The following is a 24,244-nucleotide window of genomic DNA, read 5'->3' as shown; positions in this document are numbered from 1 at the left end:
TTTCTTATGGATTAGGATTATGTTAGCGTTCTTCCAAGATTCCGGTACGCTCGAGGTTATGAGGCATTGCGTATACAGGGTGGCCAGTTTCTCTAGAACAATCTGACCACCATCTTTCAACAAATCTGCTGTTACCTGATCCTCCCCAGCTGCCTTCCCCCTTTGCATAGCTCCCAAGGCTTTCTTTACTTCTTCCGGCGTTACTTGTGGGATTTCGAATTTCTCTAGGCTATTCTCTCTTCCACTATCGTCGTGGGTGCCACTGGTACTGTATAAATCTCTATAGAACTCCTCAGCCACTTGAACTATCTCGTCCATATTAGTAACGATATTGCCGGCTTTGTCTCTTAACGCACACATCTGATTCTTGCCTATTCCTAGTTTCTTCTTCACTGTTTTTAGGCTTCCTCCGTTCCTGAGAGCCTGTTCAATTCTATCCATATTATAGTTCCTGATGTCCGCTGTCTTACGCTTGTTGATTAACTTAGAAAGTTCTGCCAGTTCTATTCTAGCTGTAGGATTAGAGGCTTTCATACATTGGCGTTTCTTGATCAGATCTTTCGTCTCCTGCGATAGCTTACTGGTTTCCTGTCTAACGGCGTTACCACCGACTTCTATTGCGCACTCCTTAATGATGCCCATGAGATTGTCGTTCATTGCTTCAACACTAAGGTCCTCTTCCTGAGTTAAAGCCGAATACCTGTTCTGTAGTTTGATCCGGAATTCCTCTAGTTTCCCTCTTACCGCTAACTCATTGATTGGCTTCTTGTGTACCAGTTTCTTTCGTTCCCTCCTCAAGTCTAGGCTAATTCGAGTTCTTACCATCCTGTGGTCACTGCAGCGTACCTTGCCGAGCACGTCTACATCTTGAATGATGCCAGGGTTCGCGCAGAGTATGAAGTCGATTTCATTTCTAGTCTCACCATTCGGGCTCCTCCACGTCCACTTTCGGCTAACCCGCTTGCGGAAAAAGGTATTCATTATACGCATATTATTCTGTTCTGCAAACTCTACTAATAATTCTCCTCTGCTATTCCTAGAGCCTATGCCATATTCCCCCACTGACTTGTCTCCAGCCTGCTTCTTGCCTACCCTGGCATTGAAGTCGCCCATCAGTATAGTGTATTTTGTTTTGACTTTACCCATCGCCGATTCTACGTCTTCATAAAAGCTTTCGACTTCCTGGTCATCATGACTAGATGTAGGAGCGTAGACCTGTACAACCTTCATTTTGTACCTCTTATTAAGTTTCACAACAAGACATGCCACCCTCTCGTTAATGCTATAGAATTCCTGTATGTTACCAGCTATTTCCTTATTAATCAGGAATCCGACTCCTAGTTCTCGTCTCTCCGCTAAGCCCCGGTAGCACAGTACATGCCCGCTTTTTAGCACTGTATATGCTTCTTTTGTCCTCCTAACCTCACTGAGCCCTATTATATCCCATTTACTACCCTCTAATTCCTCCAATAATACTGCTAGACTCGCCTCACTAGATAGCGTTCTAACGTTAAACGTTGCCAGGTTCAGATTCCAATGGCGGCCTGTCCGGAGCCAGGTATTCTTAGCACCCTCTGCAGCGTCACAGATCTGACCGCCCCCGTGGTCAGTTGCTTCGCGGCTGCTGGGGACTGAGGGCCGGGGTTTGATTGTTGTATTCATATAGGAGGTTGTGGCCAAGTACTGCACCAGGGTGGCCGATCCTGCTCTGGTGAGAGAGTGCGTTACCGGTTCTGGTCACCGGGATCAGGCCGCACTCCAGGCCTGTTTGTGCAATTTTCTCAACACACGGTTTTCTTTTTCTTTTTTTTTTGAGTACGTGAGTACTGAGTACGTGAGTACTAATAAGAGACAGCTGTTATACACTTTTCTCTTGAGGGATAATGGCAACCTGCTGTTCATGATCTGAGAATGCCTGCCAAACGCACCCCAGCCCATTCTTATTCTTCTGATTATTCCGGTCTCATGATGCGGATCTGCAGTCACTACCTGTCCTAAGAAGATGTATTCCCTTACCACTTCCAGTGCCTCGCTACCTATCGTAAACTGCTGTTAAACATTACTTCAGTTTTCTACAGATTAATTTTTAGACCCACCCTCCTGTTTTGCCTCTCCAGGTCAGTGAGCATTGCAATTGGTCCCCTGAGTTACTAAGGGGACCAACTGCAATGCATGCTCACTGACCTGGAGAGGCAAAGGAGAAGGGTGGGAAGGGCAGGTCGTGGGCGCATGCATCTAGACACACCAGACTGTGACTTCGGCTAACGCTTCTTTCCACCGACTTCTTCCTAGCTAAGAAATCTTGATTTGGGGCTAGTTTGTTCGTTCCGACAGTATAAACAGGGCAGTGCGCTAAATACACGACAAAAAGAAAGGGAGCGGGGGGGACACATCAAACAAGACGGCCGCAATCGTTGATGGTGCTCGTAAGTAGCAAGAGTATAGTCCATCTTGCTTGACAGTAACTTTCAGGTTTCATCTCGATCACGAAATATAGGATTTGATATGTTCTGATGCTACCTTTAATGTGACCAGTTAAAGCTGTTTTGTCAGTTTTGAGAGTAAGGTGAACGCATGTTCTCTTTCTGTCAAATCAATGCGCTTTCGGGCAAATGGTACAGCCTGTATCGCCGTTGTCAGACTGTTGAACCAAACCCAACTAATGACGAAATTTTATTTTATTTACGCTTCCGATGCATTACCACTGTCCGGATCCAATGTTCCGTTTCTGGGACCTTTTAGGCATTACGAATATAAATAAATAAATAAATAAATAAATGTCGAGTACTGTCACAGAGAGCCGGATTTCGATAGCTTACTGGCCCGTGACGAAATATGTTCCTTTTACGCGAATTTTTAGAGTCAGCGGAGAGTACACATGACAATGTAGGCTTAGTCCCCTTCTAATAGGAACGACTGAGCGCCCATAACAAGCGTGTTCGTGCAACTAAGTTCAACAACGTAAAAAGTTCCTCGTAAATGTGGCTTTCTTGTAGGACAGCGATGACGATGATGGCATTGCAATATACATGGTCGACGCTCAACACAAAGGAATGTTTTGTATGTGTTGTGTATTTAAATTGCGAGCCCAGTGTTGATAAGGCTGCTTGGAAGGAGCTTGTTTTCGTTGCAGTTCTTTTAAACATTAGGAAGATATACGCTGCACAAGTATGCACCTATTAAATATCGTCATATTGCTTACTAAAAGGTTTGGTAAAATCTTGTCATGTATAGGTACCTTATCTTGTTAGTAACATAGTTCATGAATCTAACTAAAAGTCGGGTTGATAAAGTAAGCAAAAAATAAAGGAACAAAATTATGAGTAAAGAACCCCCTCTCAATAATACTAGCCTGCTGCTATCTCCACTACAAGAAAATCATTGGGCTCGAAAAATAGATTCGCTTACAAAGAACGAATTTGGGTCAACGTACATTGCGTACTGGTATATACAAGGTAAGTGCAAGAGAGTGCACGATAATCCAACAGAAAATATCACTATGTTCCATACAACTTTTAGTCGAAACCCCGTGCCTCCTTCTTCTGAAGTAGGCCCTTAGTCGTGCGAGTCAAGAGAACTTAAACAGCAGTATGCGCTAACAGATATCGTCTTCTCACGACTCAACTTCTACCACTTATTTTTGTTTATTTTTCCTGTCTCTTTTCAGGGAGGGCGGAGGGGTAGAAGGCGGAGGTCCATTCAATCGGGAAGTTTTCTACATTATCCCAATTACTCTCCTTAGCCATAGTTATGTTTCTTTGCTTTGGACTTTTGTCTTACTCCCATTCGCATTAAAAACACCTTCTCTCTTTTTTAGCTTTTTTTTTTTTTTTCTTAGGTCAAATATATGTTGTTGATGATTTTGCCCGCTCCCGCGCTGGTAGTCTTGCCGAATCGCACACTTTCCTTATTTTCTTCACTATACACGTTTCAATTATTTTTATCTAGTTATCCAACCTACTTCATCTCATTTAACTCCCGTTATACTTAGCGGCACGAGATCAGGTCTTTTTTATTATAATTTTATTTTAGTTTTATTTAAGACTTGCGCCACTTAACCACGGTCTCCCAAACGAAACACCCACAACATTTCAGATACGGAGTCACATGGAAAGAGTCTGTCTTCACAGAGAGAGAATGAGAGAGAGAGAGAGAGGTACTGGCAAGGATACAAGTCAAATGAGTTCTCTGTTCGTTACCCGACTTAGGGACGTGAAAGAAGAGGAACGAAATGGGGCAGAGAGAAAAATAAAAATGGTTTGGTGAGGCAGAATTTTGTCATTTCTTGACGAGTGTATCGTCTTGGAAGGCATTGCGCGCGCAATTTCTTACTCATCCCCTGTTAACCCCACCGCGCATCGTCACCGTCATAAGCAAAACCACGTAAGGCGTCGGCAAATACTGCGCGAAAGTAACAGACCAAGAACAATATGTGTATGCACAACTATATGCGCAACTTTTGTATGTTCACAACTATGTACCATTTCTTATATTTATTTTAAACTTGAATTGAAAAATTGAATAAGGATGAGTACAATCATCGAAACATCGCCAGCTTCCTATACGTATATCGAGCCAGGCCAGTCTTATTCAGTTATATTGCCAGTTTACAACCCCTCGTGTATCCTGTTCCTTTTTCTTTTTATGTCTATTTAGAGCATTTACAACTTTAGCTTTGGCTACCGTAGAGGCCTCCCGTTGTTCTTCTCCAGACTACCAGCCTATGTAATACGTCAATGTAACTGACATTTCAGCAACGCGCAGTGATAAATATTAGTGTTTATAGTGCCAACGTAATTTTTTAGTTCTGTTTAAATTCATAGCCACCTTTTTATGTATATTGCTTCGTTTAAGTTTCTTGATTGACGTTCTTCTACACCTTTATAGCATTCAACGTTCATTGGAAAAGCTACTGGATGTCGCACAAAAAGTCTCATCAGACTATTTTTAAATACCATACTAAACCAGTAAAAGCGGATCCCTGATCACCTGTAGGTGTTCAGGACAACACGTGAAAACTAACCATATTTATTAATCTACAGGCAACTTATAAGTAAAAAATACATCTTGGGACACGTCGAGCGAGGTGGTTCTTCTATTTCAGAGCAGCCGCACAAAACTGAGCCGAAGCACCACATGAGCCAAAAGATGATGATGAGTCGTATGTACAAATGACAACGACGATATTCATAAAGATATATACGTTAGCCATATATATAACGCTCACATTAACTCACCCAACCTCCCCCCCCCTGCCCTTCACGAAAGCAGTCAGCAAGACCCCAATCTATAAAGAGTAGGTAGGTACGGCGAATGTATGGTTCCAGACGAGAGACGTGAACGATCTCTGTAGTGCGGTGGCGGCGGTCAGTAGCTGAATTGACAGGAGTGACGCAATAGTTAACGGCTGAAGTTATTTGCAAAACTGTGTATGGGTCGAGATATCTATGAAGAAATTTTTCACAGAGCCCCAGTGTCCACAAAAGAAATTTCTCGCCTGGACGGAACAAAGCAACACGACACGTCGCATCATAGCGAACTTTCGTTGTGTCCTGAATGGTAGCCGTGTTGGCACAGGCGATTTCACAGCAGCGGGCGATGCCAGCAGCAAATGCTTCCGAAAGGGACACGGATGGAGCAGCAATTGCTGAAAGGAATGTGGTGTCCCAGACGTAAGCTGCGGCGCGACCGTACACGAGGAAGAAGGGACTGTAATTAGCTTTGCGTTGGACGGCCGTATTATAAGCGAACGTCACGAAGGGGAGAATGGTGTCCCAGTTTGTGCGATCGGATCGAACATCTATAGACATCATGTCGCACAGAGTTCGGTGGAAACGCTCTGTAAGACCGTTTGTTTGTGGATGGTGCGCTGATGTGATCTTATGGGCGATGCCGAAGGCCTGGAGGACTTCACGAAGCACATGAGAAAGGAACTTCTTGCCACGGTCACTCACGAGGGCACGAGATGCGCCGTGGCTCAAAATGATACTGCGCACGAAAAACTCGGCGACTTTGGAAGCGGTACCAGAGCGAAGAGCTGCTGTATCAGCACAGCTCGTTAGATGGGCCACTGAAGTAACGATCCAGCGGTGACCAGCGGGCCTGAGTGGGAAGGGTCCGTATAAGTCTATGCCCACAAGTTTGAAGGGGGTAGACGGGCATCGTAGAGGCAGAAGAGGGCGCGCTGGAAGAGATGCCAAGCATTTTCTGTGTTGGCATGACGCGCAGCAGCTAATGTATTTGGTGAGAGATGTGGGAAGCCCAGGCCAGCAACAAGCCCATCTTGATGCGTTCATAAGTATTGTGAAAGCCCAAGTGGCTAGCCATCACGTCGTCGTGAAATGCTTCTAAAGCTTGGAGTCGAAGTGAGCGAGGTATGACTGTAACCCATCGGTTGCCGGTAGGATGGTAAATTAATCGAAATAATGCGTTACCTTAAAGTTGAAAACATTAAAGTTGTCGTCTTAAGCGACTGTTGCCGGGTTGTTCTAATTCAGTGAGTCGGTCGATTGGCGTACCGCAGTATGGATCAGTGCGTTGGAGCGAGGCGAGGTCAGTAGACGGAAGAAAGTCAACTGAGGCCACCGACTGGGTACCCGGCTGCTGGGCGTGTGCTCGGACGTTTGGCTAGATGCTGGCGTGAAGACCGAAGGTGACGCATGGGCGTTGGTAGACAGCAGGCAGCTCGACAAACAGCGGCACCTTGATGTTGTTGGCCCTACCTATACGTGAGAGTGAAGTCATGTTCCTGCAAGCACAGCACCCAACGGCCGAGGCGTCCGAACTTTTTCAGGGACAACAACAAACGGTGAGCATGGTGGTCGGTCACAATTGCGAAATGGCGGTCATAAAGATAGGGTCGAAATTTTTCCACTGACCACGCGATGCCGAGGCATTCCTGTTTTGTGATGGTATAGTTGCGCTCGGCAGAAAAAGAAACAGTGCAACTTGCATAAGCCACGACTTGCTCCTCAGACTTCTGATCCCCCTGCAGCAGGACAGAGCTAATTCTATGCCCACTTGCATCATTGTGTAGAATAGTAGAGCCGGTTGCATCGAAATGACGTCGCACTGGCCCTAACGTGAAACGTCGCTTGAAGGTCTGGAAGGCGGCTTCACAGTCATACCACCACACAAAAGACATGCTCAAAGTCAGAAGTTTGTGCAGAGGAGTGGTGATGGTGGCCAAGTCACGGACATGACAGTGGAAATAGGACGCTAGTGCAAGAAAGCTGCGGACGCCTTTAAGTGTGGTTGGTGGCGGAAATCGCAACACTGAAGCGATCTCATCGAGAGCAGGCTGAATGTCATGCTTACTGACGACGTGGCCCAATACTTTATTGCTTCGGCTTCCGGCCAAATGGACACTTTTTAGTATTCAGTTGGAAACCGGCCGTTGCTAGACACGTAAGAACTTCGTTAAGACGGTGTAGGTAGAGAAAGTCGACGAAAAAATGACAATGTCGTCCAAGTACCAAAGGCATGCCTTCCATTTTAAGCTGCGGAACACTGTATCTATCATACGTTCAGACATAGCTGGCGCATTGCGCAGTCCAAAAGGCACCACGTTAAACTAGAAAAGGCTATCAGGCATGCAGGCACGTACTCGAGGGTGGTCCGGCCTGGAGGGGGGGAGGGGAGCCGGGCCCCCCCTGCCAGCTCACGCCACCACTCCTCACAACCATTCCTAAAGTGCCGCCAAATCAATGTTGAGACGACAGATATTCGGCGGTCAACATTTTGCCGCCTTTTTTACTCCTTTTGAATGGTAGTTTTCGGTATCTCCTGGGGCGTGAAGGCCAGTTTTTCTAATCGAGTCGGTGCCCGCGCGATTAACTCTGGATGCGTTCAGTTGTAACCATCTATTCAATGGTCACGCGCATGGCTGTTGCTTCTTTAGATCAATTTTCTTTGTTTGGATTAATCCAGGCACCAGGAAATAGATTCGGTTTGTGGTCAGCTGGTCCGTATGCTCGTGGAACGAGTTGCGGCCGGAGGAGACGCCAGTTGCGTCTAACTTTTCCTATCGCTTCATAATTTCCTGGAGTGACGGCTCACCGAGACGCTGGCAGATCCTTGGAACGATATACCCGCGATATGGGTTAGATAAGGTGGAAAATAAAATAATGCGAGGCGTCCATTATGAACCCCTGCAATAACCCTTCAGCCCGTAAGCAATATGACTGTGATAGGTTACCTCGTCTGGTCTTTCCCTATTTGTACAGCACTTTTCGTGCAATATTGCCAATGGAAACAAGAGTCGCAAGAAGTTGAGAAATTAAGCGATCTACTAAGGGAGAGAGCCAAGGCAACAGCCTGCAAGGAAGGAAAAGCAAAATTAACAAATTTAACCGTTGTTCATGAAAATATTTATGGCTCAACATCTTTCTATTTGAAAAGGAAATAGAGAAAATGCCGCCGGAAGTGGAGAACAATTCCGTGTGTTTTGAATGACGCTTCTACAGTTACCGGTCGAGCCGCCTGACGAAGCCACTTCGTTGATGTACTTATGCGGGTGTTTTTCTAACCTTTCGTAGTGGGCGCAGTACGTCTAGAACCACAGCGTCCTGCGCTCTATACGCGGTTGTACGTGACTGGTGGCCACGCATCGTTACGCAACTTGCCAAATAACAATACGAGTCAGTTGTTGTACTTAGCTTGGTAGAGCAGAAAACGAGGGATCCAAAAGAACTGTGATTGTTCCGCAAATATATATTTCTCTATAATACCTCCAGAGCGAATTCAAAAAACCCTATTATCGTTGGATGCAACTTAAGTATGCAGTGAAGCCCCGCCCACGCCCTCATAACTGCCAACCACTGTTCCTCCACGAGGCTGCAAATAATTCGTACTTAAGACTTTCCCTGTTACTAAAATAAGGCGGTAACCGCAAAAATAAAATTATTAGCGCGTAGTTTTATGTTTTCCTTCGCCTATTATATTACATCCATTGTAATGCGGTTGTAATACGAGAGACCCTTCCTGAAGCCAGCCTGTTTCCTTGGTTGGCTAAAGTCCAGTGTTGCCCTTTTTCTATGAGGGATTATTTTGGTAAATATTTTATATAATACTGGGGTAAAAGCTAATCGGCCTTAATTTTTTCGATTCTTTAACGTCTCCCTTTTTGTGGTTTAGTATAATGTTAGAATTCTTCCAGTTTTCTGGGAACCTTGCAGTCAATACACTTGGAGCCGCCAGTTTTCTAAGTATTATGTCTGCTCCATCTTTGATTAAATCTACTGTTATCTCCTCACCTCCTGCCGCTCTTCCTCGTTTCATGTGTTGCAAGGCCCTTCTGACATTATCGCTAGTTATAGGAGGCGTTTCTGTATCCTGTTCATTACTGTCTCTAATGGAGGTATCCTGACTCCTCTGGGTACTGTACAGGTCAGTATAAAATTCTACCGCTTCTTTTGCCACATCTTCGAGATTGCTGATGATATTACCCGGTTTATCTTTGAGCGCATACATGTTGGTTTGTCCTATGCCAAGTTTCTTTCTCACTGATTCCAGGCTGCGCCCATTTTTTATAGCTTCTTCAGTCGTTCTCGCGTTATAGTTTCGAATATCACTTATTTTCGCCTTGTTGATCAGTTTTGACAGTTCTGCGAATTCTATCTTATCTCTTGAGTTGGACTCTTTCAGTCTTTGTCGTTTCCTTATTAGGTCCTTTGCTACTTCGGAGAGCTTGCCTACTGTTGGCCTTGGTGCCTTGCCTCTCACTTCAATTGCTGCCTCTGAAGCCAGCCTAGTTACGGTTTCATTCATTATATCTATGTCATCTTCATCTCTCTGTTCTAAGGCTGCATATTTGTTTGCAAGTAGTTGGCTGAATTTGTCTGCTTTTACCCTTACTGCCTCTAGATTGACCTGCTTCTTCTTGACCAATCTTGCTCTTTCTCTCTTCAAATTGAGGTGAATCCTAGCCCTCACTAATCTATGATCACTGCACTTTAACCTACCTATCACTTCTACATCCTGCGCTATGCTGGGGTAAGAAGAAAGTATGAAGTCAATTTCATTTCTTGTTTCACCATTAGGGCTTTTCCAGGTCCACTTTCTGTTGCTACGCTTCCTGAAAAAGGTGTTCATTATTCGAAGTTTATTCCTTTCTGCGAATTCTACCAGCATCTCTCCTCTAGCGTTCCTAGAATCGACGTGGTATTGCCAATGACTTGTTCACCAGCCTGCTTTTTCCCCACTTTTGCATTGAAGTTTCCCATTACTACAGTATACTGAGTTCGCACTTTTCTCGTCGCTAATTCAACATCTTCGTAAAACTGATCTACTTCCTCATCATTGTGACTGGATGTTGGAGCGCAGGATTGCACAACATTTAATCTATCCATCTTAATAAATTTGATTGCGACTACAGCTACCCTCTCGTTAATGATGTAGAATTCGTCAATGTTGCCCACTATATCCTTATGGATTAGGAATCCTACCCTGTATTGCTTCTTATCTGGCAGACATCTATAGCAGAGGACATGGCCGTTATTCAGCAATGTATAAGCCTTACCAGTTCGAATCTCACTAAGGCCGATGATATCCCAAACAATTTCTGATAGTTGCTCAAAGAGTCCTGCTAAGCTAGCCTCACTCGACAGAGTTTGACAAATAAAGGTTGACAGTGTCAGTTTCCATTGGCAGTCGGTCCGGACCCAGAGATACTTAGCACCCTCTGCTGCGTTACAGGTCTTGCCACCGCCGCTTTGGTCAGGGGCTCCGCAGCTGCTGGGGATTGAGGGCCATGAGTTTATTGAAGGAATCATTTGGGAGGTAGTGGCTGAATACTGCACCAGGGAGGCCAATTCCTGTTGTGGTGAGGGAGTGTTTTTGTAGAAGCTTAGTGGGCCTTCCTAATTGGGTTGTACGTGGATTAGTATAGCCCCACTTGCTCTCGGCATCTTTTGCCGGTGTCAGGCGTAACTCCAAGCCTGCAGATGTAGTGCGTGTGAGCATGTCGTTCCCTTATTGTCCTATAACTTTTCGTTCCCAAAATGACACACCGTACGGGTGACGGCAAATGATGCAAGAGCCATCTGTTTTAATTCCACGAGCGGTAACAGAGCTCTGACCCAAGGCTCGCGAAGAAACGTCAAAACTAATTTTTATGCTTTATTAAAATGGTGAGGAGAGGATTGGGCTGGGCCGAATCGAGATTTGAAATTAAGGTGGCCTTCATAGCATCAGAGTGGCCTCCTGCAGGCATACCATGCGTGAAGGACGAGAAAAGCGAAACAGTGACGAGACATACTGGCACAACATCGGAGAGATTGGCGACAGTAGACTCTCCTGTATTTGCCGGACTACGCGGAGACGACGTGGATGATTGGCTCGAGCACTACAACAGGGCAAGCGACGTCAACCATTTCGACGACACGTACAAGCTACGGTACGTCGCTTATTGCCTTACTGAACTTGCCGATACTTGGTTATTTAACCACGAAAAGGACTTTTCAGACTAGTCGAGAATCACCCAGCAATTGCGCCAGATCGTTCGCGTGTCCTCTGAACGCATCCAAGTCGCGAAACAGAAGCTGGCAACGCGCATACTAAAATTTGACGCGTCCTATACCTTTTACATTGAGGACGCCCCGCTCTCTGCCACCGCGCACAAAGTAATATGGCGGAAGCTGACCGTATTCACCATATACTGAAGGGCATCAACTGAACCGGCTTCAATGCTCTCGTCATTCAGAACTCAAACAGCGTTCGTGATATTATCAAAGCATGCCAACGTCTTGACACGCTCCAGTGCATTCGCCTTCCACGTGCCTCTTACGACACTCGTTTGAACGGTGACGCTGAGTTGCGAGCGCTGGTGCGTGCCCTTATTAGGGAGAAACTTCAGGGACATATTTCTGTACCGGCGATGCTTGCAACCGTTCAACCCGTTCCTTCTGGACTGCGTGACATCATCGAGGAGAAACTGGTGTCGATGACAAGCGCCGCACTTGACAAGTCCACTGGACCATTTCGTACGCCCAGTTATTCGGACGTTGCCTCCCGGCCTACCTCAACCATTCACTTACCACCTGCAGAAGCTTACTGCGACCACCTGGCTTTTATGGCAGCGAATACTCCTTCGCAGCATTACTACTCTTCGTGGCGCTCGTCGCGCCTTGTTTGCTTCTATACTGCGGTATTCTCTGCCATATATCCTCGCTACTACCGCCGGCGTCCGCAAAGAAGAAAGGCGCGGCTACGCTATATACCTTTGAGCGAGACAGCGCACCTAAGTTTGATTCCTTCGTTATCGGGCGTCTGCAGGATGAAAGACGAGTCTACGCTACCTTTGAGCGAGACAGGACACCTAGGTTAGATTCCTACGTTCTTGAATCGTACACAACCTCTTGTGGTTGCTTTCCCTCGCCTTCCCAGGACATGACTCAAGCTTCTCTCTCGTCCCGGCGTCTCTCGCCTTCGCCTTACCGCCGTGCCTCATCGCTTTTGCTTGCTGCTTCCCATGTTGTAGACACCAGTTCGGAAAACTAGAGGCTGCAGATTTTCGAGGAGAAACTGAGTCGTATCGTGTTGTCACAATGCCTTCTGCTCGTATTCCTTTTTTTTCCCCTTAACGTGCTCTCTAGGGCAGACGATTCTTTCTAAATACCTTGGCATTTATTGTTATCTTTAATTTTTCGACACGCTAATTCTAACTCGAGTAGTACACCACATTCATAACGCATGCAGACAGTCTACGTGGGGTCCAACATAATGTTGTGACGTAGGGGGCGACAAAAAGTGAGCCCTTGGTGTATCGAATACTATACTAATATTCGAGACATGATAATGTCTCGAATATTAAACAGAAAGTTGCTTACGGCGTTCGGTTACTGATTAGAGCCCGCCAATTCTACACTTGCCTCGCTATATTACTCTTTTATACACTCACACATTAACTACTCGTTAATATGTTGGGGAAATACATATAATACTCACCTCAGTTCACTTCAAACTTTGCAAAACCAAGCAATTAGAATAGTCACCTCTCGTCCCTATAATACTAGCGCTCTCCCATTGCTACACTCTAATAACATTCTGTCTGTCAAAGAAACTGTGTTGTATAATTTGAGTATACTTATCTTTAAGTTACTGAATAATCAAGTTCCTGCATGTGTAATTGCTAAAACATGCGTGATAAACGCTAATGTCACTAGATTTGCTTTATACATTAATCTCATTTTACCTCAGGTGCGCACCAACTATGGCAAACAATCAGTTCATTTTTCAGCTTTTTCATTTTGGAATTCCTTACCACTTTGCGTCAAAACTTCGCGTTCATCATCCATATTTAAAAAAAGCCTCTGAAGAATTTTCTTCTAACGGAAAATATTTAACATTAACTTTCTTTTCTTATTTTTCTTTCTCTTTTTTTCTCACACTTACTACTTCAAGTATTCCGCTGTTCTGATACCTTTCGTTTTTATTAATGGTCATGTATATTCCGATTTTTTTTCTATTGTTGCATTTATGGTCATATATATTTTGAAATTCTTTTTTTTCTTGATGTTGTTTGTATTGCATGTTCGGGTAAAATTTTTTGTCCGTTACTGTCATTTCGTTTAGTTCATTTAGCTTTGCTGAATTTGCTCCTTGCAAGTGTATAATTTCATTCATTAGATTTATTGTAACTCCTTATCTTGTTTTGCATTCTCCAGTACTTACTTTCTTCCATGTTTCCTTATATATGATTTTAATGTAGTTCTCCTCGTTGCTTTAGAAAACGCGTATTTATAAATAACAGGTGGTCCCGATACAGTCTTTGACTATGGCACCTCCTTCTGTATATTATTCTTTTTTATAACCTGTAATCTATACTGAATAAATCAATTTCAATTTCAATCTGGCCGCCTGGCGATGGCGCTTGAAACCCGCTGTAGGTGTGGCACAGACTTCGGCATGCCGCTTTCTGAGACCATTCGACGGAAAGAAGCGACGTGCTAACCCCTGCTGTCACAGAGAGGCCGAATAAGTATAGATGACGAGCGAGACAGAAAGGGCCACGTGCCGAGAACGCAACAGTAGCAACAAGCACAAAAAGAGAGGCGGCTGCCGTCCTTGCTATGAGGACGCTTTAAGCACGGCGAAAAAGGCAACACAAAGCAGCGAACGGATAAAGATTGCAGACGACAAGCGTGACAGGCCGAGGACTACAGTGACGAGTGGTGAGCCACTCAGCTTTTTCATGAAGTGCTTTCTCCTTCAGTCTTTTCGATACGACGAACGCGAGCTGGCTGACTCTATTTCGGTACGTGCGCATTGTGTTTCAGCCTCGTGGTTGCTTAGTTGAGCAATTGATCGCGAGCACTGGTCTGTGTTATTCTTGTGCCATCGAGAAAGTGTGTAACCTTGAAGTTCGTGGAACTCCACATTGCACTGGAGCTCGCAGGCAAGTAAATCAGTCTGTGCAGCGTATCCGGCGGCACCGTATCTACGGTTGTGGCCCTAGTGGGCTCGCTCCGTTCTTGTAAGTAAAGCGCGTAGCTCGTACCCCACAAAAATGCCAATGCCTTAAATATTCGACTTAGTTTCTTTAAGCCGTTTTCTATCATATTTATTTATTTATTTATTTATTTATTTATTTATTTATTTATTTATTTATTCAAGTATCGTAAAAACCAGAAAGACATTTACATAGGGTGGGGGACATAACCATGAATAAAACAGGGTAGCGATACTTAACATACACAACTAAGCATAAAAACAGGCTAAGTAAATAAAACAAATATTGAGTTGCAACAAAAGTAATGTGACGTATGATCAATAAATGCGCATATATGAATTATAACAGCAACAGAAACGAATGTGAGCACATCGTCCGCGTGATTATTCGATAGGGCGAAATAGTGTCGTGGGAGTTGTAGGCACACTGTAGGAGTTGTAGGCACGAAACTAAGTTTGTGAGCGTGAATTCCACTAATAACACACACCCAGTAACGAAAGTACGACACAAATACGCGCTCTAATTGAATACGGCTCGTGTGGGTTTTAGTTTGTCAGAGGAGAACATACAAAGGGCACGCGTGTGTGTTTGTGTCTACAAGCGCATATTCGTTGTGCTCGGCTTCTTGAACGACGAACGGAAAACTTGCTTCTGAAAGGGTTGTGGCCGTGGTCCATTAGCGATGGAGGTAAACCGCCGATTTCCGTGCTCTACGCACTGGCAGGCAATGTTGGTTTTTGTTTTGTTTTTTACAAAGTTGAGAAATTGAGATTAGCATCCCAAGTAGCACAAGGGTCATCTATGACGACCTAGGGATAGACTCCCGGGTGTTGTTGATTAAAATGAAGTTTTTAACAATGAATCTAATTCAATGGAAACGGGCGTTTTCACATTCCACCCAAGTGGAAACGCGGTGCCGCCGAACGGTAATCGAACCTGCGACCTCATGCTCAGTGGCAGTATGCTACAACCACTAAGCCACCCCGGCGGATATAAGTGAAAGGGGAAGCCAGCCCCCGATATATGGACAGTAATGGGCCCGGAGCTTAGCTCTATGTCTTCCAGTATGGGCTATCTCGTTCAAACGAGCAGTCTGATCGCGAAGCGTTGTCTGGAAACAGTGCACGGACTGCACTTATATTTTCGACGTGAGCAGCCGTGTATACAGGCAGCGGAGAGCGTTACGTTGCTTGAACCAGTGCATGAATTTCTGGACTGTGGCTGTCTCAAATCGCAGCTCTTGTCTGCATTCGTGTTTCGCTCGAGCACATCTACAACCCTCGCGGCGCGCTCATTATGCCATGCACGACCGCGAACATCTTGCACTACTCTGCGCTTAAGGCCATATGTGGATACGAGCGATGCGTACGTGTTTTGACGTCTCTAATGCGAATCACTCCAGAAGAAACCATCAGCTATTCCCTGGAATCAGTCAGTGCAGTAGGAAGCAGATAAATAGAAAAAGAAAGAAAAAATGTGACAGCGCTCTCTTCTAGGGAGTCCTCCGGCGAAGTACAGCAGAAACCACCCTGAAGTATGAAGGTATTTCCACCGGACAAGTACGGGTATCAGTGGCTGCCTGCTATGTTTTAAGCGAGGCCACTACCTTAACGAGAAGTGACTGCTCATTTTTTACATTTTACATTTAGTGAAAATTTGGCAAATTTAAGTATGTGGGGTTGGTTAGCTTTGACACTGCTTTCTCGTAGCAACACATATGTAAATAGATCCACCCCGGCCCCACCGCACTGACCGTGACAAGAAATCTGTCACTGCAGTTTGTTTTTGCGCACGTCGTCTATATTACAGAGATCCATAGAGTCATGCGCGCATGTTTTCGCACAATGCATGAACCGTTGATCTCGCCGCTGATACGAGTGCACGCCAGCGGTACAAGAACAGACGTGAATTTGTTAATGCCAACGAAACGTCGAATCCATAAACCTATTCGAATATGTAGTAGAGGGGGTGCAGCAACAGCTGCACGTCACGCAACTTAGAGCTTTTAGCGATAGTGCGCCCCCATTGCATTTATGGACCCGACTTGTTTTCGTAAGCTGATCGTGCAGGCCACAAATGAACTCGTGTGGCTACTGGACAAAACTACTTATAGCTATTTCGTGCGTATCGCTTTGTAATTTACATAAAGCTATTCTAGTACAGTCAACTCCAAACTTAGAAGAATACGTGAACGTGCTATCACATAACTTTTACAGTGATAGGGCGTCATGCTTGCAATTGTGGACCGTTTGTGCTGCTTTCCAGTGTTCCTATAATACAAATATCCGTAGAGTAAACGTAGTTTATAGTTCTTCGTATATCCATAACATTACACCGTCGGACTATATACATATGCAAAAATACTTTTCTTGACAGTTAATACCAGTTGCATGCGATAAAGCCATCATTAGTGTTCTCAGCTTATTATATACAAAATGCAGAACTCTTCAGGTAAACAGAATCCACGTCCTGTTCTTTTTTTTTTTTTTTTACGTAGGCATTTGCAAATCACCTAACTACTTCACCTATCACCTATCACCGACATTTGTACTTACGATGTCGATTACAGCGGAAAAAAATGGAAAAGCCACAGTGATTGTGCGCCGTTCCAACAGTCGTTCCAACAGTTGTCATCGCCATGAACGTTGATGCACATATCTGTGGCTCACGATTACAGCGAACCGGCACGATTTGCGCTTATCAACGAAACTTCCTATTTGAGATCCAGAATTCTACGATTAAGTGCTCACTTAGTTACACGAGGTTAAATATTTTAATTCAAGTGGGTATCGCCAGAAAGCCGAATGTCAGCCGTGTTTTAGCTTGAAGCCGTTAAAACAGCATAACACGATGTTGGTCGCCTACATACAGACCTCGCAGCGCACTTGAAATGCCGGTTTCGTGTCCTGCTTCAGGAAACCTTTCTTTCTTCAGATTCTGCCTCCCACAAGCCTTTGAGCCTGCATGTGCGTTAGTGGCATTAGACGCGTATCTACAGTTGTTCGAAAACAGATCGCCATCGTTGTCTATACACATGGCATTGCGACGTGATTCTACTGCGAAGTATTCGCGTACAGTAAGTTCGTAAATATGTAGTGGACATAACAACTTGTAAATAAGCAACTTGAATTGTTTCAGCAATGCTTAAGAAATTGCGTAGAAAGTGTGACCAGTTTCCTGCACTTATAAACCAGTTTCATTTTCACTTCTTTTTTCGCTTTTACGACTACGTGTAACGCCGACTTCTATATTTCTATGAAGTTTTTACGCTAGATGTCCCACCTCCACCATCGATTTGACTGAGGTTGCTGTTTAGGCTTGTAGCAAGCGTGGCGCATTGCGAAGGTTGGACAAGTTATATTTTCCCCAATCTTTTGTCCCAGTGCACAACACGCGACGTTTATTGCTCCGTTTCCCGCGCACGGCTGTGCAAGCGCGTCAAGCTGCTCGCAAAAGCTGCTTAAATCTCCCACACCGCCCCATTCTCATGAACACGAAGGTAAACTGAACCGACGCTGAAATTCAAAGCACAGACACCGAGCAAATTTAGTCGAGTGCGACTTCTTTTTTTTCGTGTCACCCAAGCGAAGCTACAGCCGCGCAGCATCCCACACTTGGTCCCCGTCGAGTGGCCCGAACAAATCCGAGGAAATAAAAGTTGCCGCCTCGTGCATCGAGGCAGGCCCCACTCGTCGGTTTTCTTCCTCCGGCGTGGACTGTGTCGGCGTCGTCCGCGATCTCGTCGCTTGTGCCTCGAGGCCCGCGGCACCATTTGCATGCGAGGCGGCGCTGGGCGAAGCAGCGTCGCCTCCTGATCGGTGGTTCGCTGCCTGTGCCGCCTTTTGCGCCTTGCCGGCAGCGGCAGGAGCAGCCGCTCTGGCACACGTGGCCAGGCACTCCTCTAGTGAGCCGAATCGGTTGGCGTTGCCACCGCAGCCTCCGTACAGGAATTCCTCGCACGTGCCCGCCGCGGCGTCGAAGTAGTAGAGAGTGAAGGCCGCGTAGCACAGGCCCCGCTCGGGCTCCAGCCGGCACGACTCCGGGTCCCTCGTGGTCAGCGCCGCATACCGCAGACGCCACTCCTGAGAGGCCGGTGCGGCTCCGGCTGCGCGTGGTTTGCGCATGCGCAGAGCGGTATTGACGTTAGAAGGGCGAAGGTGGGAGTATATGATAACTGAATTCCATCGAGTCGCGACAGGACATGATGAATGATGAAGACTAACACCGACCATAAGAAGCTTGAATAATGTCAAGGTTTCGGGTTCCACACGGCAGTCTTGCACACTACGAAGTTAAAAAAGCGGCGAAATAGTCGTGTAAGCACTTCGTAGTAATGTGACCGATACACATCTTTCTTACGTTACACGATGTATTTAAGCTCGATCTCCAGCATAACGTGTTCTTTAGCATGACCGAGACACTTCCCTGCCATGTTACCAGAAGTTTAAGATGAATCATCAAATGCAGCAATGCCATATATGAAATACGAACCAACATGGTCGAAGAAAAATAAAATTTAGCCACCTTAATTTAAACAGCAAACTGGTTAGCTTTTCTGACTGAGACCGCGTGCGCTCTCAGAGGCAGAAGTGTAGGGACCGTGCCGCCTTTGACATTCCCGAATCGTCTGCAGCGGAGGCACTATCTGCGGCAGCTAACAGCGGAAATCAAGTAATTGCTAGACGTGAGAGAAGTTGATGGCGAAGAAAACAAATCCGACGTGTCAATTTTTGGAGATCGGTTCTACAAAAGAAATTGACTAAATACTCAAAATCGCTCCAAATCTCTGACGTCGTCATTCATGTGGGTCTTGTGCGGTATAAGTTGACAGAGGGGTCTTTGGTCTTTATTTCTATTTCCTTGTAAGTCGTTTTCTCTTGAAGACAAACGCTGAAAGAGCTGACAAACGGCAGTATTCCCTAGTTTAGTTTTCTTTAATGTTCGTATTTGAGCTACAAGTACATGGAGAGCATTTCTTAAGCATTCTTGGCTACGGCATCACAGTGGCCGCTCCATCACCCTAAACCAAAGTACATTCTACATAGTTATCGATTATGGCACATAACCCTTGTTGCATATTTCAACTGCAGTTGCTGTATGGGCGTACTGCGGTGTAGAATAGACTTGCCGGCATTTTGTGTTGGCCAGACCTAAACTACGTTGGAAGTTCTCCCCAGGTAGTCACCAGTCTATTTTTTTCTGCATAGATATGTTTGCCGGCAAATATCACAAATGCCAGCTGCTCTCATTGTTTTCTATTTTTCCGACAACCAAATTCTCAATCGCCATGATAAACTATATTTGCCATTATTGTCAACCTGTTTTGACTGTGCTGCAAGAGGGAAGCCTTTGCGAGAGATCTGCAGTGCATCCTGTCTTGCGTCAACCTAATTACTCACATGCCTTAAAGCTTCTTTTGCTCCGTTTCACAGTTAGTGCGCACAGCCGCGGAAGCTACGAAAGTGGTGTAGTCATAGGAGTCTCCTTCTGCACGTTTTTCGGAGCAGCTGTTTTCGATCTGAGACGCCTTCTGCGCAGCTGCTTTATACATTACAACTACAGGTTGTCGACGTATGATTGTGGCAAATCGCGTATCATTTGTGGGAATTCTTCTTTATTATTTCTTTATTTATTTTATTTATAAAACAGGCATGCTTAACAAAAGGCAGATAAGTATAAAGCCCAATTGTGGACAGCGTAAATTAAACAGAATTATAAAACAATTGAAAACACAATTGCAACACAATCATAAAACAACAAAACTGAATATATAACACTAATGCAATGCATTGTACGGGACAGAATAAATAAAAAATCTAAATAACATAGACTTCGTAACGCTCAGTTAGGCGGTTCCAGTCAGATAGCGTACGTGGAAAAAAATAAAAACTTCAACGTCTTCTGCGCGCTGACGTGCGTCCTGCAGGACCTTAAATAAAATTTATCCTATCCAATTAAACGTGTTAGTTTTAGCAAAATACGGATTTAGAGAATAGGCTCGATGATGTGTTGTATGCCTCGTGGATAGAGGATATAAATAAATTCTGAGGTCAAGGGCGTGCTTATCATTTAGAAGTGAATAAAGAAAGTTTAGATGGTCCTTCGTCCGTCGTATTTCAAGTTTTTCGATATTGTTGACTGTCATGAGCTCACTTGTTCGGTCTAAAAGCTTGTATGTAGAATAAATAAAGCTTACAGACTTTCTTTGGATAACTATTACACACAGCGCGCACTAAAAAAACACGCACGAGACTTCGTCCGTGCCTTTTAGTGTGGGCTATGTGTAATAGTTATGAAGATGTACCGACTCGCCCAGCTACCTACCGTAATGCAAAAGGGTAGACAGCTGGGCGAGTTGGTACGGTAACATGATCTTGGCTTCTAGCGCGAAGTGAACACGGACACAGAAAGGACGACCTTGTCCTGTCTGCTCCTTTCTGTGTCCGTGTTCACTTCGCGCTAGAAGCCAAGATCATGTTACCTACCGTACTCCAGTTCATTTCTTTGTATAGCTTCTAGTTTACTGATATTACCATTAGTAAAAGGAACCCATACGAAGCCATAATAATCAAGTTTGTGTTTCATACATTAAATAATCGAGAAGTTTAGTACTCGAAGATGAATCCTTAAGCTTACGCGTAAAAAAAAAACTTGCGAAAGGCAGAAGAACATATGCTGTCTTTATGGATGTTCCCGGAAATATCACTGGTTATTTTATGCTTCCAATATGCGAGACATCATGTTCTGTTCGCGAACGCCAGCGGTACGCTATGGCCACTGCACGCAAAAACGTCACTCCGCTCGTTCGGTAGTAAATAGATTGAGATCTCTGACGCATTCCCTGTAACAATCGGGTCATATTTTGCGACATAAGTGTATAAGACTTAATGTTGCGTCAAAACAGATATCGCATGCCTGTATCTTTTGTTCATATGGGACGTACTATTTTTAGTTGCGAGTGCGAGAAATGTGAGAAGTATTTCTAACGTTCGTATCGCTGCCTTCTATTCGTGTGAAATTGAGTACTCTCACCTCACTCCGTCGTAACCGCTATACTTTGCAGTGCGGTTTCTTTTCCTTTCTCCCCGTTACGTTGCTCTAATTCTACGGGCTACGATATAATAACTAGCAAAGTTGCACGAAAGTAAAATTTCTTATGACATACCACGCAAAAGGTGGTAATGACGCAACTTGAAGCATTTTACTCACCTAATACCGAGCAGGAAATCAGCAGACTGGAAATCCACCACACCCAGGGAGTCCTCATCTTGGAAATAGCGAGCGTCCACAGTCGGTTTTCAAGCACTGCAGGGCCTTTCACATGTGGCTGCAGCCGCTTTGCATCGTTCGGCCAAGTCCCGAAATGGCGAGGCCCGTTCCCGCTTCTGAACAGGGACCCACTTGCTTCTTTTTGTTTATTCTTGCGTCGCTTTCAACCCAGATTAGAGAAGGCATGGGAGGGGTCAGTGACCTTTTCTCGGCTTCTACTTCCACCTGGCTAGCTGTTCTCACGTTTTCTTCTCGTTCCATTATTTCCTTTCTTTTTTTACTTTTTCCTCAGTTTTTTTTCTTGGGCGATAGTGCACACCTGCTTCGCAATCGCCGGATGTATTTCGCCGTGTGCCCACTGGCGTTGCGTGAACGAAGCGATTATTTTTCGCGGGGTTCCCAGCACCACCACCTTGTCTGGCAATCCAGTGAGCGTTCTCTTTTTCTTTTTTCTTGCGTAAGAGAAATAGACGTTTGCAAGCAAGCCACATTAATTGCATTCATGCTGGCCAGGCATGCGACTGTTTACTCCGGCATTGCTTTTGGTCATCCTGCTACTACTCCTGCAATATCTCGGCCTTAGACCTCTCAGTGTGCCTTCGTGCATCTGTCGCAGGGCCTAATACCATGATTAGGAGAGATTAATGTCCAGGTAATTACTGCCTGTGGTTGAACGGTCCTCATGCTGTGTAAGGAGGGCATCTTTACGCACGTTTATTTATTTGTTGTTTTGGGAAAGAGAAGAAATGAGTAAGGCGCGTGTGCGTGCGTGCGTGCGTGCGTCTGTGTGTTTATGTGTGTATGTGTGAGTGAGAGAGAGAGAGGAGGGAGCGCGCGTGGAGGGCGGTAGTAAGGCGACTGAGCTATCACTATGCAGTATCGTAGTTTCTCGTTTCCCTGCACTAGATCACTGCATTGCGGCTATTGGCGCAGCTACCGTTTTTCTTGTGCTCTGTGTTGTCGCTGTTCTTGCAGCAATAGTACATCCCTCTTGTGAAGCTAGTACTATAAAGTACTATCGTGAGCAATATGAGCGGGAACACGCGAACGCGTGGCAAATAGCCCCGAAACCGAGTTAGAGCGATGCGCAGATGGCACTGTCGAAAGCAGAGGGGAAAGGGGGGACGCTCTTCCGCTAACTGTTGGCACTCCCACCGCCCCTGGGTTTGTCGAAAACGGCAGCTTACGGCATTTCACTGGCGGCGGATAGCCGATAAGACGGTTACGTGCACAGTAACTTACAGCGAGTCATTTTCTTTCAGACATGCTTTCTTCATCTTTCTTTTTTTTTTTGAGAGAGCGCAGCTCTTAGGCGCCCGTTCCTGCGTGTAGCGTAAGGTGTTCGCAGATATACCCCCATACGACCTAATGTATATCTTACGGAGCGCATAGTGTCATGCGTTCCAGATAGTCGGACAGACTTCCCAGGGAAGTAGCTCTCGTATGTTTACGCTTCAAAAGAGTGCTGCTATTGACCACGCTTCGATGCACAAAGTTATCAGTAAACGCAATATCAAACAGCTTTATCAATGTGCGCTGGCGCTGCGAAGTTCCGCACTTTGTGTAAAGAGACGCACGGTGAGAGTGCCAACATTTATTAGAACAGCGACCGTTTCCGACGACGGACGCCCGGTATCGCCCATAGCAGGGTTCGACGCAATCTGGCACACACTCCTCTGTTCCCGCTCATATTGCTCCCAATAGTACGTTCACCTAAGCTCATCAGCGCTGGCAAGTTTCACACATTGTCACCGTCGGTGGCTGATGGACAACTGCCATACGGCCCTGATAATGGACAACCAACGTAATGATTTGTCTTTTTCTTTTCTTTTGTCCCTTTGTGCTTTCTCAAGATCTTTTGGTACTGAAAAGATTAATGAGCACCAAATGAAAATGAAAATCAATGTAAGGACAAACATAAAGGACAAGCGCTCATTTCCAAGTTCCAACAACATTTTCCAACAAAATAGATAGAGATAGTTTCTACCTCGGCCGTTATGTTGATTTCGCGCTCAATAATCTTTTCAGCACAGTTTCAACCAACTAGCCCAACAGTGAACAACACCTTCGCAGGCTAAAACGCTTGTGGAAACACGCCGAATCAATAAAGGAATGCAGTTAAAACATTGCGCGAGCAGCCACACAAACATTTTTTGCAACACGTGATACAACCAGAACAAAACTTGACAAAAGCAATGTACAATTTTATCATAACATGGGAACTGGCTACTAAAGCTTACCGATGCTAAAGCCACATATAGCGTGGCTTCTCATAACGAAACAGAAAAGTCTCGTTCGCTAAAGTCAGCTTTGCTATCACAACCTTTCTTGTGACCTTTTTTTTTTTTTTCACTTTCTCTAAATGGCTGCGGCTCTTTAGTAATCAAGCAAAGCAGACAGTAACATGGTTGGATTGCCACAACATTCAAAAAGAAGGCTGAGAAATATCCGGGAAGCTTTATCTGTGGCCACGTCCAGTAATAAAAGATCTGTAAGGTGATGTACGTGGGTCACATTGAAGCGTTC

General features: G+C 45.1%; 1 protein-coding gene and 1 long non-coding RNA gene across 3 annotated transcripts in view; one reads left to right on the top strand and one right to left on the bottom strand.

Annotated features, from left to right (window-relative positions):
• Positions 1-12,489: 12,489 nt before the first annotated feature.
• LOC140218634 (uncharacterized) overlaps positions 12,490-24,244 on the top strand; it is a 36,318-nt gene continuing 24,563 nt past the window's right edge. Inside the window, exon 1 of one of the 2 annotated variants that reach the window (XR_011894851.1) lies at positions 12,490-14,254. This is a non-coding gene — a long non-coding RNA (uncharacterized lncRNA). Of the gene's footprint in view, positions 14,255-14,384; positions 14,474-24,244 lie in introns of those variants that run through there. The other variant, XR_011894852.1, reaches the window with a different exon arrangement.
• On the bottom strand, positions 17,992-23,588 carry LOC126531713 (uncharacterized). The gene is made up of 2 exons (XM_050179397.3): positions 21,659-23,588; positions 17,992-18,554 (listed from the first exon to the last, which is right to left on the bottom strand). Exons 1-2 carry the CDS (start codon positions 21,714-21,716, stop codon positions 18,040-18,042), a joined length of 573 nt encoding a protein of 190 aa, XP_050035354.2. The 5' UTR covers positions 21,717-23,588; the 3' UTR covers positions 17,992-18,039.

This window comes from Dermacentor andersoni, chromosome 5, assembly GCF_023375885.2.
Source record: "Dermacentor andersoni chromosome 5, qqDerAnde1_hic_scaffold, whole genome shotgun sequence".
Taxonomy (NCBI): domain Eukaryota; kingdom Metazoa; phylum Arthropoda; class Arachnida; order Ixodida; family Ixodidae; genus Dermacentor; species Dermacentor andersoni.
The sequence above is the reverse complement of the archived record's forward strand: the minus strand, read 5'-3'. Positions and strand labels throughout refer to the sequence as shown.

Excerpts from the sequence above, each read along its gene's own strand:
- LOC126531713 (XM_050179397.3), bottom strand. The coding sequence starts at position 21,716 with ATGAGGACTCCCTGGGTGTGGTGGATTTCCAGTCTGCTGATTTCCTGC. Across the intron at positions 18,555-21,658 it reads GATTTCCTGCTCGGTATTAG|CCGGAGCCGCACCGGCCTCT; the intron begins GTGAGTAAAATG and ends AACCACGCGCAG.